The sequence below is a fragment of the Vulpes vulpes genome, chromosome 4 (assembly GCF_048418805.1).
Source record: "Vulpes vulpes isolate BD-2025 chromosome 4, VulVul3, whole genome shotgun sequence".
NCBI lineage: Eukaryota > Metazoa > Chordata > Mammalia > Carnivora > Canidae > Vulpes > Vulpes vulpes.
This window is the reverse complement of record NC_132783.1, coordinates 38,477,367-38,493,721: the sequence shown is the minus strand read 5'-3', so window position 1 is coordinate 38,493,721 and position 16,355 is coordinate 38,477,367. Positions and strand designations below refer to the sequence as shown.

The following is a 16,355-nucleotide window of genomic DNA, read 5'->3' as shown; positions in this document are numbered from 1 at the left end:
GCTGTGAATCTTTACCTACATTTCCAACCCTAAATAGGAACCACAGATCATCAGATGGCAGAAAAGAAAGTTAACATTTATTGAGCATCTACCATGAGCCAAGTTGTTTAATCATTACAGTAACTATCAAGTATATACTCCAGATGAGGATTTCACAGGATTAGTTTTCCTCGTCTAGTATCAAGTAAGCAGTGGAGGAAGTTTTAAAAATATAGATAATAATTTATTCATTTTACTTGTATTTAGATAAAAAAGATATACTAAACAGTTTATGAATCAGAAGTGTTTGTTGTTGAATTTTCACAAAGCTAACACACTGAAACCAGCCTCCAGGTCAAAACCAAAACGTTACCAGAATCTCAGAAGCTGCCCAGTGCATGCTTATTATCCCCTCCCCAAGAGTGACCTTTCCAGATTTCCAACACTTCTAACATCAGAGTAGTTTATATTACATCAGTTTTGACTGTTTTGGGACTCTATACAAATGGAACCATATAACATATACTCTTTTATGTCTGGCTTCTTTAACCTTTTGTTTGGGCAGTTCATTGATACCGTTCCTTGCAGTTGTAGTTCGCTCATTCTCATTACTGTATAATACTCCTTTGTGTAAATATACCTCAATTTTCTTATCCACTTTACTGTTAATGGACATTTGGATAATTTCTAAAAGCTATTTAGCTATTAGCAAAAGTACTGCTATGAGTATTCTTGTACATACATGTCTTTTAGTGCAGAAATATACACATTTCTGCTGAATATATACTTAAAAGGGAAGGCAATTGCTGTGTCATAGGATTTGCATTAGAGGTCTTGATTATTTTATATTCTTCTTAACTACAAAACAGTTGTCCAAAACTGCTTATACGAATGTACACTCTTACCAGTAGCCTGTGGGAATTCTGACAGTCCTCATCCATTCTAACAAAGCTGTTTAAAACAAGGTTTCTGACTCTAAAACCCAAAGCTCTTTTCCTTTTATCTAAATTTTATTTAAAGGTAAGAACTTGGTAACAATTTTCTTTTATAAATCCCATGATTCTTTCTAACATTTTTAATCTTTGTTCATTAAATGAATTTTCTTTTTTATACTGGAAAATATGTCTGCACTGAATAGAATTTAGCACGGTTCGCAGTGTTTCAGGGGCCTCATGCAAGTATTCATCTTCACTGAACCCAGCCTCTTCTATTTTTTCTGCATGGGTGAAAAGAATGGCAGTGTAATTCTTCCAAGCATGTCCCAGAAGTTCCTGAAAGAGAGAAGAAGTTAAATGGCTATTTGCCTTGGCCTATATTCCTCAAACACAAGCAAAGGAGTTATTATGGTTCAATATAGACAGTCAACAGATCTGGATGTCATTATGTTACTAAAATCTGATATATGTAATGGGAAGTGAAGATGGGGTCAACTAATGTAAGTAAATGGAGAGGACTGGGTGGATTTTGTTTTTTTAAAAAAGGCTTTAGGGACGTTGGGTGGCTCAGCGGTTGAGCGCCTGCCTTCGGCTCAGGGCGTGATCCTTGGACTCCCAAGATCGAGTCCCACATTGGGTTCCCTGCATGGAGCCCGCTTCTCCCTCTGCCTAAGCCTCTGCCTTTCTCCTTCTGTATCTCTCATGAATAAATAAGATTTAAAAAAATAAAAATAATAAAAGTAAAAAAATTTTAAAAGGCTTTATTTCTCCATTTTATTTTGCTTTTATACTTTACATATACACAATTTCAGGACTGCATATTATTAATGCTGCACGTGATACAATTTCACTTACAACAGTCAGTAATAATTCATATTTGCCTGCCAACCTGAAGCTGTTAGAACCACAATTCCTTTAAATCAAAGGACTTTGGCTAAGGGAGTTGTCATATCCTTTTTTGTAGGAATGTTGTTATATTATTGTAACTAAAAGTACCTTCTAAGGATTTGGCTACAATCTATTGATTAATCAGATGACATGTAATGGAAAAGCTAAGATCAAGTTACAATTAGTGATTTGGAATGACTATATTACTGTGATTCGCATCTTCTTTACTTCACATGCCTAGAATCAATGCCAGTTTATCAGATAACTTCCTCTAATGTGGTTGCAAAACATTGAAGACTCATGTTCCTTTGTTTAGTAATATGTGGAAGTTGGTTATGTAATAAACTCTTGTTTGATTAGTGAAAATAAGCTGATATAAAGTGGAAGTAACAGCATGTGGCAAATTGTTCACACAATATGAAAGGTGTCTAGAAATAACCATTTAATTTTTAAAAATATTTCCAAAGTTATATGAAATCATTACATTGTGAAAGTAAAATGACATTCCTTTCATTCCAGATATTTTCATTACCAAAATATTTTCAAAGGTGCTAGCAGTTTATAATAGCAATATGGAATTTCGACCCTCATCATCATCTCAAATACAGGGTTTAAGGGTTTATTTATTTTTGATCCTTCAGAAAAATATAAAATACTTATGAATAAACATAACAAGAAATACCCAGGACCTCTAGTAATCAGAAGAAAGAAGGGAGGACAACTAATATTTAGTGCTAGATATTATTCTGGGCAATTGAAATGCTTTATTCCTTTTGAAAGTCAACATAATGCTTTGGGGGGAGATACTAGTGTTCTCTCCAGTATGATACAGAGAAACTGATGCATAGAGAGGTTGGATACAAATCTGTAGAGGGATATCAGTACAAACTGGTTTAAAAATAATCTTTAAAAATTGAAAGTCAGTTTTCTATTTCTATTACTATTTTCAATGTATGTAAGAAGTATAGGATTGGTATTTATAAGACTGAAAAACAGGGATCCCTGGGTGGCGCAAAGGTTTGGCGCCTGCCTTTGGCCCGGGGCGCGATCCTGGAGACCCGGGATCGAGTCCCACGTCGGGCTCCCGGTGCATGGAGCCTGCTTCTCCCTCTGCCTGTGTCTCTGCCTCTCTCTCTGTCTGTGACTATCATAAATATAAATTAAAAAAAAAAAATAATTAAAAAAAAATAAACTGTTTTCTTTTAAAAAAAAAAAAAAAAAAGACTGAAAAACAAAATGAATAGAGAGAAAGGAAGAATCAAAACATGTAAATAATATGAAAATACAGCAACTGTAGGACAATATATTTAAACATCTTGAGACCATGGTTACCAATTATAATTCCTAATACAATCTGTCACTTACCAGTGCTATTTATTTATACGTTTACTCTAACTTGACTATAAGCTTTTGGAAGGCAGAGTCTATGTCTTTCTATATCAATCAAAGCCTCTAAACTCTCAACAGATATTGGTTGGATTAATTTGGAATTTGGGCCCTCACTGTCATCTCAAACAGAAGGTTTTATTTATTTGTTTTAAATCTTTAGTTTGGAAATTTGATCCTTGGGACACAAAATTTACCTATAAAATTTCTCTTGTCTTATGGTTCATTCTCATGGATTTGCAGGTAGTCTGCACTTTTTCTTTTGCATTCAAAAAGACTTTATCAATGAGTAAGTCCAAAATTTTCCCTCATATCTGTTTAAAATTTGTCCACACCATAGAATAATTGTAAATTTCTAGTTCTCCTAAAAGTGCCCTATCTGAAAAAAATCTGAAGTTTCAAGATCAGTACATTAAATGAATAATTATTTTTAACAGATTCTGACCTTTACAAAAGAATTTTTTAAAAGGTACTTTAATTGATATATTTTTATGTGCCTTCAAAACACAAATTAGCAAAATTATAATTAACCCTCCTTTTAGGGAAAATAGCTCTTACGTAAATCTAAGTATATATGTAATGTCAACATTTTAGCTAGTATGACATAGCAAAATTTGTCATATTCAGTATGTTGAACATATTTCTTGAGAGGAGATCAGAGAGTCACAGAATAAACTGGCATTATGGTTTGAATTGTATATCCCCCCAAGTTCATACATTGAAATCCTAACCTCTAGTACCTCACAATGTGACTTAATTTAGCAGTAGGGTTGTTGCCAATGTAATTAGTCAAGTTAAGTCAAGTTAAGGCCACTAACGCAATATGATTGGTGTTCTTATAAGACAGAGAAATTTGGACAAAGATATGAATACAGGGAAAATGCCATGTAAACATAAAGACAATTGTCCATAAGCCAAAGACATAACCCTTAGATAGATTCTTCACTAAACAGCCTGCAGAAGGAACTGACCCTGCTAACATTCATTTCAGAACTGAGAGAGAATAAATTTCTGTTGCTTAAAAGCCACCCAGGTAGTACAGCCTTGTTATGGCAACCCTACAAATTAATGTAAACAGTTGAAAATTTAATGAAGTGCTAAATTTAGATTCTGAGAATAAAAAGATTCCTGGGTTATTTACATCAGAACCACTTGGGATGCTTGCTAAAAGGCATCAGAATCTTTAGGAATAGAATGTAGGAATTTGAATTTTTAAAAGAATTCTTGGTGATTTATTCCTTCTGCAAATATTTATTGAGGGTTATTTTGTTCCAGGGACACAGAGTGGACCATGATATTCACTTTTCTGCTTATGTCCAGTGGAGATTTTTTGGTACTAACTGAAAACTGAGGAGGAGGGACAGACAGGGAAGAAAATACTTTCAATTCATTGTAATTGTAGGTGTTGTGATAGAAAATATACTGGTGCTATAGAGGCAGACATTTGGCCCCGTTTGGGGTGGGAGTGGAAAGTGAGGGTAAAGGGAAGAGTCAGGAGAGGTTTCTAGCTATGCCTCTATAATGCTCTAGCATAGGAATCAACAAGAGAGGTATCAGGCAGTGAAGACCTACACAAGAAAAGAGAGTGATTAAGCCTTATTGGGGATTGTATAGTATTGGGACTTTACTTCTATAAAGTGAAACTATTGATCCTTGAACATTCTTGTCTCTGAAAGTTTCTCAAATTTAGAGCCAGTTCTGATATTCTGAATACATTATTGATGTGTTTATTTTGATTGTCATAATATTGAAATGTGTACTATAAGTTAATAAATAGACATTACCTTTAACCTCTTGAGTGCTACCCCCAGGCCTATACCCTAGGTATTGGTTGATGCATGAACCACATTTGTCACTAAATATTTTTAAAACATCACCATAATAAAAACTCACGCTAAATAAACTGTTTGGCCCAAGTGATCCCTTCTGGAGTTATATATTATAGAATTCTTCTCTTGCTAGATTAGTACTTATTGCATTCAATGGTGTAACTTTTACACCGTGTCTTTAGTTCCTGTTTTTTGGGGTTGTAACAGTAACACATTCCCTTTTTGTCTCCACTAGACATTTCCTATACTTTAAACTATAATAAATAGCATTCAGGAAAAATGAGTTAAGCCACCTAAGGAAAATAGATTTGTAAGCTCAACACCACTTACAACTCCATGTGTTCAGCCACTGGGAAGCTTTTACATGTTGATAATTATTTATGAAAGGATGCTCATGTCCTAAACTGTGAGAGAAATTGCACTTTTGAATTACTGCCAAAAATAGAAGAGAATGGTTGATTTAGCTTATAATCTTTAGATTGATTTTTGGCTGGAAAATAGTTGACTATTTGAAAGTAGTGTCGCTTGGTGTATAGTCATTGTGTTAGTGGCCAAACATGTTCTCTGTGGACCCAGAGAAAGGATAATCACAGTTGATTGATACCTCACATAAAAATCCAAGAGCAAGATAAGTTTAATGTAAGTTATCTGGTGTTAATAATTTAAATATAGTACTAAGTTAGATGGAAATTTTATAATCAATCATGAATTGTTTGGTTTCAGAGTGCTAATGGGTATGAGTCCATCTAGTCCTTTTGGGACAACTAGTTAGGATATAAACTTTGTTTTCCAGGAATTATGTTCATTTTCCCAGGACCTCACCAGCCCTGCCCCATTTGTTTGTGGTTGATGAAATCATAGCATCTGGACTTTTTAGGGGGAATTTTTTAAAAAGCCAACTATTACATCAACTGAGAAAAAAATTATCATGGAACAGGAGGACAATAAGGACCATTCTTTATATTTCATACTATTCCCTTACTCTCATCCCACTTAAACACCACATTTCCGTCTCAGAGAGCTGAATGATAAGACCTTGTTAGATCAGATTCAGTGAACATTCAACCTTAGAGATCTTCTGTCCAAATGGTCTTATTTTACAGATGAGGATATTGTGGGCATGTGATGTTAAATGGCCAAAGCTGCACAGCTGATTGTTGGCAGGCCTGGGCCTATAACAGAGGTCCCCTAACTGTCAGGACCATCTCCTTCCCACTAAATTGGAGCTTTTCATTTTAACCTTAACTAAGCCAGTGAATTTTCCTCCCAGATTGTTTTCTAAATCAGGAAGTTCTTATGCATCAGGAAGTTTTGTAAATTTAATTTCGCTCTGATTTTCTTCTGAAGCCTATCAAGATAATCCCGAAGAAGGCTACAAATAAAATGTCCTAATTTTAGCATAAGACAAACACAAACAATAAAATTATAATGACCATAGCTGACATTTAGTGTGTACTTGTCTGTGCTAATGTCTGAGTTAATTTACTGTTAGGTTAATATGAAATTAGTCCTGAAAAAAACCCAGTCAAGTAGATACTGTTATCTGTCCCAATTTTACCAATGAAGGGATTGAAATTTAGAGAAGCTACTTGCCCAAGGTCACAAAACAAGTAAGTAACTAATTAGGAGCTTGAACACAAGTGTAACTTACTCTAGAACCCATGCTCTTAACCTCTACAGTAAATTGCTCGTATCTAGTAATCCATTTGAATAGGTGCTCATCACAATCTGCGTAGTGACAATAACAATAAAAATTGTAACAATGATAATAATTTTCTGTGAACCTACTATTAAGTCAGGCACAATGCCAAGCACATTACATTCATTAAACATAACCCTTAAAACTCTTTAACATAGGTAAAATTATCCTCATTTTGTAAGTGAGGAACTGAAGCCAAGAAACTTGCTAACATTTATAGTCACATACCTAGAATTATAAGAAGGCTTATTTTTCAACTAAATTCTGTCCAACAACTAAGCCCATTATCTTTGTTAAGTATTTTCAGGCTTTGCACTGGCCTTTCTGAGCCTTTTGTATACACACCCACCTATAACATCAATATTTGAGTTATTCATTCCAAATAAAAAATACATGCTTGAGGCCTTATTATGTATAGTAATAATACAGGATACTATGATAGTGGGAAGAATTTGGACTTTAGTCAATTACTGGATTCAATTCCTAGTGCACTTCAGCTGCTTGCTAGCACTTTTTTAAAGGTGACTATTTTGTCTTCTCTGTTCATTATATGTGGATTTTTAAATAACATTCAAATGATACTCAGATAATCTGTAGATGAATCATTCCATTTGTTTCCCAATTTGAGGGAGATAACTCACTGAGTTCTCTACCATTTTGCTATAAATTATGAAGGCCTAACATAAATAAAGAAAAAGGGATCATTTAGGAAAATGTTTCATTTGTTATAGCTGGCAACCAATAGCCCCTCTAAAAAATATTAGAGCACAAATAAAAAAGAGATTTAAAGAGACCACAGGGAGGTACAGGAGAGAAGAGGTCACTTCTCTGATGTTGGCCTTGTAGACTCCTTCCATGGCAGGCATCAGTGCCCCTAGAAAGGAGGAAAGGAAAAAGAAGAAGGCTAATATTCCATTCCCCATTTTGCATCAGCCAGGAAGAAAAAGAAAGCCAGGGTGTGTCTGGAACCAGAGGACCTTAACAACTCTTTGCTCCTTCCTAACAGCTGTTGGTCCTGTTGAATATTCAGACATTCTGCAGCTGCTCCCAATCTGTGAGCATATCCAGATGGCTACCACCAGTAACTGAAGCACCTTCAGGAAGAAGGTCATAAACAGCCAGCTTGTGCATAGGCGATCTTCAACCAAAAATTATGATGGAAGCCCAGAATAGGACTGCAGTTCTTCCCAGGGGTTATGGGCCCCTCTGAAGCTTACTAAATCTTGGCTGCTGAGTTTTCCTGAGAGGGAAAAGATATTTATTTTAGAAAAGAAAAATTCTGGATCTGAGTTTTACTCTAGCCCATCTTCACTCTGCCTTTAAGTCATGAACTGGACACTGAATTAAGGAAGGCAGTGGTAAAAGAAGGCAGTTGTATGCCAGATACCTCTTAAAAAGATCAGAGATATGTATGAATCAAATTCACTTTTATAAAAAAAGTTAGGGGTTTACAATAGAGTTCTATATCCTAAAACTGGAAAAGAAATATATTTTAAAGTGTATGTCTTTTAAAAACCCTTTTTGGCTAAGCAAAGGACCAGCATAGATAAAAATTTAGAGACATATAGAGTCAGGTTAGTTTTTGAGAAATATTTGTGCATTTACTGAATTTGCAGACTTATATCCATCTACATGTTAAATTAAATGTTTATTTAATAGCATCTTTAAATTAATTTTAAAATTTGTTTAAAAATTATACTGATGAAATGGCAATAGGTTTCCCCTCCCTTGATTTCTACCAGAAATGTTGTTTGAAGTGCAGGCTTTAATAGTTTGGGGGAGGTTTGTAGGGTTTCTTAGATTCCATATTGTTTCTTAATTGCAATCATCTTCTCTACTTTTGTTCAGTATGTCCTTGATTTTTCAGGAGTTGGATGATGAGGATTAGCTTTTATACTCTTTGTCACCCTAATTTTTTCCACTAGTTTGTTGTGATTTCACATATGGCTTTTTTTTTTCATTTTTAGAAACATGCACAGTTACTGAAAAAAAGTATGTCTGTCACTTAGAACAATCGTATGCCTTTACTAGTTAAAGGGAAAAGATATTTCTTTGAATCTAAGTATACTATATTTCTAAGTGTAATAGATCCTACATCGAAGTGATCATAGACTAGGCCAAAGGAAGAGTAGCAAATTCTTGAGTGAGAAATGTCTGCTGTCTATTCTCCCTATAGTTCATATGTGGAGCTTCTAGTAGTGATGAGTTCTCTTATCTTGGTGACTTAATGAGGCTACTGAGTAATACTAGACAAATCCAACAGTTAGATTTGCATGACCGGAGACTAGAGAATCAAGAGATTGAGTAGAGTGGAGCAGCTCAATGAGCAGTTTCTACGAATTGTTGGTTATACATGGACCTGGCTTATATATGTATATATATCATATGCAAGTATTACTCCCTCCATCCCCCAGTTATAGCCATACTCAGAACTCTCCCTATTCCCAGGTCCTCACCTATACTGACTGAACAAGCTTCCAACTTAGTGACTTATAATAAATGAACAAACAAACATGGATGGACCACTAGGCAAAGGTGGCATATGTTATTCATGTTCATACTGAGTCCCTGTGGTCTTTTCTTGGCTACAGTGGATCAGTTGCTGACCCTAAAGATGATGAGGCACTTAGAGCATCTGAAATTCCTGATTTCTTTCCTATACATAAAACATAGATCTTCCCTACATGTTGACCATGATTTAAGACACAGTGAAACCTCTTTCCCCCAACCCATATGTTATATTACTCTGGTACTTAATGCATTGTCTTATACTTATCTGTCTCTTCTAGATTGTATGTGAGAGCAGGGCTCATATATTGTTCACCAATCATTAAGCTCTGTATAAGTACCTGATACAGTTTGCAATGACTGAATCAGTGAATGAATGAATACCTATTTGTTGGTGAACTATAAGAGATTACCCCTGATGTTAAATGGGTGCAAGTTTTAGTAGTTCTTCAACTTTACCATATATACAGAAAATTTATGCAAATGCAGATATGCAGGCTCTATTCTTGAAATTCTGATTCACTAGGGCTTAGATGAATATGCATTTTTAACAACAACCCAGTTGATTCTGATGCTGGTAGTCTGGAGACCACATTTACCAACTTATTCAGGGGTTAGCTAACCTCTGAAGTCTAGCATCTTATTTTGGGGTGGGGAGGGAGCCTGAAGGGTCTATGATCTAGTTGTAAAATGACTAACTGAATTCCTCTAAAAGAAATTGTAAAAATGACTCTTGGTGGGAAAAATCAAGTATTTCTACCATTTCTGTGTGACCAGCACTTGTTTTAAACTTGTTCTAAACTACTCTTTTAACCAGATTGTCGTAGTTCTTTCCTATTAGGATAATGTCCTCCAAATAGAAATAGTGGCATTAGTGTAACTGCCTTTTTGTATTACCTGAATCATCTGGACTAAGGAAGATGCTTCTTGTTCGCAGAATGGCACGTCTGCTCTCTGGACCAGCAGTGCAAGATGGAGACCTTCTTGCCCGAAGTGATGTGCTAGGGCGTGCTTGACCTCCTGTTTCACATGCTCCTGATTCAACTTGCTGTGTGGGTAACCTGGAGTGTCCAACACCTGAATCTGCAGGGTTATCTCTTGTCCCCCTCGACGCATGAAGCCACAGAGGTGACAACTGCGACCCAGACAACAATCTTTGGTCACAGAACATGGAGAAAAGCTGCTGTGGAAGTCAGAGCTTCCCAGCAGAATGTTCCCAACAGAACTTTTTCCACTCTGAGTCATGCCAAAGAGGGCCAAGTTGATGATCATCTTGTTGGAGTCTGTCATGTCTGTGGGTAAACAAAGTTTCAGGATAAGCAGTTAGGCATCTATATTCACCCAATGTAAGGTTTCTTACTTGCCCTGGAGTACTCCAGGTACTATTTTTGGCTTACTTAACCCTCATTTATAGTAACTAAAGCATGGAGGGGCATTCCTCTAAAGTGTAGACACCCCAGTGACAGTGGAAGATTGAAATAATATTGGTAGTTTAAAATGGGGGAAGAGAGAGAGAAGTCAAATACAGATAAGGAAGAAATGAGGAAGCAATAATTGCAGGAAAATGAAGGGGAAAAAAAAACCCAAATTACATGAAGATAATGTAAACCATGTTTAGGAGAAATATGTTAACTCATCTGTGTGGTAGGTGAGTCAGTTTAGCAATGGGTGCTGACGTTTCTAAATTCATTAACAAGGCTAGCAGCAGTATTTGAAAATCAATCATTCTTGGAGAAGAAGTAGGAACAGAAGAGTGGAAGTAATGGATCTTTCTTGCATTTTAAATAACATCCCCTCCTCCCCACCTCTCTACCCCTGGAATACACAAGTGGCATCTGCAAAAAATTATCTTTCTTGACTTCCTGATTGTTTGTCTCCTATGAAACATGAATACTGTTAAAGAAGATTTCTGTTTTTGTTTACTATTTTTTTTTACAACCAGGCAACATTCTGATGAAAGTGAGAACTGCTTATAATTTCTGTTATGAAATAATTAATAAATCATTTCCATGGTCTATCATAGTAACTTATTGGCTTTTGAATAAAGGAAGTAAAGCCCAACACATTGTGTAGTTCAGTTAGGAGGGAGGAGAATCTATTCCATTTACAACACCCCTAAGTTGGAGGTAATCTTTTGTGCAGAACATAAGCGTTTTAAGGTCATTGATCATTTTCATTAGATCAGTAAGGTAGAGCTATAGGCCAATTGCCAAATTAACTCAACCTGCTGATTCAGAAGTAAGGACATTTAATTAAAATTGCATATTTATTATTTCTGCTTATAACTTGTACTTCTATTATTCAGTTTTATGTACCTCTGGCCTTTCTTGTCCTCTAATATTCCTCACCCCAACCTCCTTAGACTCTAATATGAACATTTTGAAGGAAATTCACACTCCCACACAAGAGACATTCATTTTTGGCGTCCCTCAAGGTGACCCCAGTTCACCCAGCCCATTCAGCTGTGTCAGCTGAACTATAGCCACTTAGATTTCTTTTTACTCCTGAAGCAAATGCATGATTAAAAAAATAATAATCACAGAATCCCAGTATACTTGCTGTATGTCACCTACCTTTTCCAATCTTCAAAATACATTTCAACAAAGACTTTCCTGGAGCTAGTATAGTTGTTCTTTGGTATGAACTTTAACCTTCTGACAGTATTACCGTACCACTCTGGGACTGATACTGTATGCATTTTATTTAGTTAATCTATTACCAGAATCCTCTCTATAAATGATTAGTTGTCTTCCTTTAATCAGCACTGACTTTCTTTTTTTTTTTTTTTTTTTTGTCCCCTGACAGCCTGGTCATTTCAACAGGGTACTTCCTGAAACCTTATTTTTAAGATTAAATTGTTTATTTTAAGGCATTGCTGATAGGTAACAACTTATCTATAGCATAAAGAAATGCAAGATTGACAACTATTAAACACAAACTAAACATTCAAAAGCAATGGTCACATTTTTTTCCATTGTGAATGATGGAAAGTTCCTCATTTATTTCATCAAAAGTTTCAACAAATAGATATACAACATACATGCAATAAATAGATATTGAGTTCATAACAGTATTTCATAAATTCTAGAAGAAAACTCTTGACTATTTCTATGGAATTGAATTTATCTTTTCCTAACTGATGTAATCACAAACATACTCATATCTACACATGCAGTTTCTATATCAATTAATGATAGCATATTTCAGAAAAGGTGTACAACTAACTGTAAATTGAGGCCAAATATGTTTTGCTTAAAATTGGGGTTTCATTTTGTTATTGAAAGCTTTGATTTTTTTTTTTCTATATCACCCATACTTCTCCAAATACCTTTCTAGTGTGTAAGATGTAGAAACCTTAGTATGGTTATATTCTGGTTCATCTTCTCCTATACCTCTCAAAAGTCTGTAAAGTATGTATTTCTGTGTGAAGGAATCTGGGAGACATCTGGAATGCCTTATGACTTCATGGGCAGAAAGTTAAAAAGTCTTCCTGTGGATATAACAAGGAAAACATGAACCGATTTCATTCATCTGACAAGCACATTTGGTTTTCTTAAATGAAGCAGAAAGAACCTCCCCCAGATGGCAGTAGTAGCCTGTTTGCTAAGAAGTGATTATGAACCAGAATTTATTTTCATTTTCTTCCTCAAACCATAAACTGACATTCCTCAAATCATGCAACTTACATCAATACATATTAATTGTGCAGAAGATCTTTTGAATAAAGGTAAAATGAAGCCATCATTCCTACGTTCCTTATAAAATGTGACAAGTGTAGAAGGTTCCAGTTTTTAAACCTTCCACTTTGAAATCATTATTTAAATCATTTGCTGAATGAAACAGTTGACAGTTTAACAAATAAGGTTCTGAGATCATATGTGTGGTTTAAAGTTCCAATGAGATTTCAAAATTTTAAAATAATTTCCAACAGGTTTAATGGTGGTTTTAGATCTAAGGCAATGTAGAGATTATATAGAAGAGTAATGAACTGATATTAGATGATGTTAAATAGTTAATGTTAATCATTTTTAGGTCAGAATGAAAAAAAAATTGAAAAGTCACCTTCACTCTTTACAGAAACTTGACGAAATATAATGTACCTGGGATAAAACTGTATTACTTTAATGGCTGGCTCCAGGATTTCTCTGAGGAAGGGTATTATCTTTGAGAAAATAGATTAGCTACTTGAAGTAGAAAAAGGGATCTTAATAACATAAGTCAAACTCCCAAAAAGTGATCGCCAAACTGCTGGAAATGGCGCAAGAGCCAAGAAAATAGTAGAAAAGATCAGGGTATATCAAGAATGAATGGAGAGAAGGAGAAGGAGAGACAGAAGTGGAAAGGAGAAGGAGGTAGTGGGGGAGGAAGAGAAGGAGAAAAGGGGAGGGAGAATAAGAACTATAACATTAGAACATGTGGGAATCTGGATTTCCCACTTGTGCAAATGGCTAAGGGACTATGTTAGAGCAGAAATAGCTAATGTTCAATTTTAAGTTCTTTGCATTTCTGGAATCTAAAGTAAGCTATGTTACAATTTTTACTTTTGTTTTGATTTTGATTGTTGTTAGTATTTTACTTTACTTTGTTTTGATGGAAATTAATGGAGAAACCTGAGGTCCACCTTAGGTTAGCAGAGGATAAACTGGAGTTTGGAAATGACATCTGAACTGAAGTTACTGAGGAGAGGCAGGAGGTTGAAGCTAGAAGGACACTAGTCCCTAAGATCTTCCAAGAGTCTGGGGAAGAATCTTAGACTTTTCAGTTTCCGAAATGAGATATTATGTGGTAAGGGTGACTCTAGTTGACAGAAGTGACAATTATATTTCACATTACACACATATTAGTTTGCCAGGACTACCATAGTAAAGTATCATAGACTGAGTGGTTTAAATAACAAAAATTTATTTTCTCACAGTTCTTGAGGCTGAAAGTGTGAGATTAGGGTGTCAGTGGTGTTGGTTTCTCCTGAAGCCTCTCTCCTTAGTGTGTCCAAGGTCATCTTCTCCCTATCTCTTCATATGGTCTTTCCTGTGTATGTTTGTATCCAAATGTTTTCTTCTTATAAGGACACCAGTAATAGCAGGAATAGGGACCACCACAATGATTTCATTTTAACTTAATTACCACTTTTAAGGGTCCTGTGTCCGAATACAGTCATATTCTGAGGTATTAGATGTTAGGATTTTAGCATATGAATTTGAGGGAGACATAATTCAGCTCATAACACACATATACATTATAATTATATAAATTATACATCTCCATAATTACTAAAATTGTGTCTCTATACTCCATAAAATTGAGGTTTACTATAAACAATCTTTGACTTATACTAATTTAACTTAACAGGTACTCCTATAGTTTTAAACAAATTCCAATTTTCATTGGCTTGAACTGTGAACAGATTACTCATATGTTATGTCTTTCTGTAATAAAGAAGACCCTTAGAATAATAACCAGAATCTGTAATTATGGTGTCTAAATGACCTTAACCTTGGCCAATACTGTTATAAGTCGAGGGGAGCACTCATAAACTGGCTGCAGTTGGTAGTAACATAATTAACTCAGTCTAAACTGATCTTAGAATAAGACATCAGATCTTACCTTTCCAAAAACTTCGGAGAGCACTGGTCAGCAGCTTAAATTTTGAGGACAGTCTTAATTTGAATGCATTTTGAAGGTTTTTGGAGCCTTGAAGAATGACCACACCAAAATAGGAAGACCTATGGGAACAAAAGAAGGCTTCAGTTCAAATTTGGTTGGTTTCACATTTTAAAAACTGTACCAGTCTCGTCCTCACTCAGGAAAATTTATGATGTTATTTTTTGTTTGTGTGATATTTGCTTTCCTTCTCAGTATTTCTGATTGATTTTTTTAGGATTATAAATGAAATATGTGTATTTCAAAACATCTAGGAAATTCAGGAAAGAAGAGGGGAAAATAGAATCATTTAAAACATTTTATTTCCTAGCCCCCATGGGACACTGGCTCCTCTTGCAGACTGACACAGTAAGCACATTTCTTTTTCCAAATTACCCATGTCCTCCACCTATTTACTCCTCTTCCTTAAGCAACACTACTGGGATGAGAGGCATTAATGATGGGATTATGTTTGGCATGTGAATGATGAGGGGGCAAGACTAATTGTTGGCAATTACTTAGTGTATAGTATTCTTTTGCTATGCTACTGTATTCAGTTTTCTAAGATTTACTTATAATTTTAGCCACTTTATTAATAGCAAAATTGCTTTATAGATTTCTACGTTTTATCTTTTATTTGCCAGGTTTTCAGATCAAGAATATGCTAACCTCTTGAAATGAATTAGAAAAATCTTTTTCTTTTGTGGTACTCTGCAATAATTCAGATACCTTGGCAATTATTTATATCTAGAAGGTTTAAAAAACCGTTCACAAAAACAGCTAGATCCAGCAGCTTTCTAGAAGTCATTCCAGGACAACTTTAAAATTTTCTGCTATAGTAATTTGTTCTTCTTTTGTCAATTTTGACAATTTTTATATTTTAGTATTGATCCCTCTTCTTGTTCTGTGATGGCTTATATATTGGATTTGACTTTATATACTTAATAAATTTTTGTACATGTGTGTATGTATGTGCAAATATATACATACATGTGCAACTTTTGTACTTTTATAGTTTCAAATGAATTTCTATTAACATAAATGAAATTTATAATATGACACCTCGAGGATATAATGAATGGTGTGACTTACAATAACTAAATTTTGGACGCCAGCCTTGAGCCCTTTAGGTTGAAAATTAAGAATCACAAGTACATTCATGGTATGATTTACAATTATAGTAGAGTAAGTCATCCTATAAATCTATGTCATTATTGAAGAAATGAATACAATCTTAAAAGCAAGAGAAAAATTAGTAGGCTTTTTCTTTTTTTTAAGTTTTTTTTCTTTTTAAGATTTTATTTATTTATTCATGAGAGACACAGAAAGAGAGAAAGAGGCAGAGACACAAGCAGGCTTCATGCAGAGAGCCCAATGAGGAACTCGATCCTGGGTCTCCAGGATCATGCCCTGGGCTAAAGGCAGTGCTAAACCACCGAGCCACCCAGGCTGCCCCTAAAGATTTATTTAATCACTCTGTGCTCATCTCAA

At 35.0% G+C, this 16,355-nt stretch overlaps 1 protein-coding gene across 1 annotated transcript; it reads right to left on the bottom strand.

Moving 5' to 3' along the window:
- Window positions 1-989: 989 nt before the first annotated feature.
- Window positions 990-10,658, bottom strand: GIMD1 (GIMAP family P-loop NTPase domain containing 1). Its single transcript, XM_026017612.2, has 2 exons — window positions 10,122-10,658; window positions 990-1,250 (listed from the first exon to the last, which is right to left on the bottom strand). The coding sequence occupies exons 1-2, from the start codon at window positions 10,512-10,514 to the stop codon at window positions 990-992; spliced, it is 654 nt and encodes a 217-aa protein (XP_025873397.1). The 5' UTR covers window positions 10,515-10,658.
- Window positions 10,659-16,355: the final 5,697 nt, after the last annotated feature.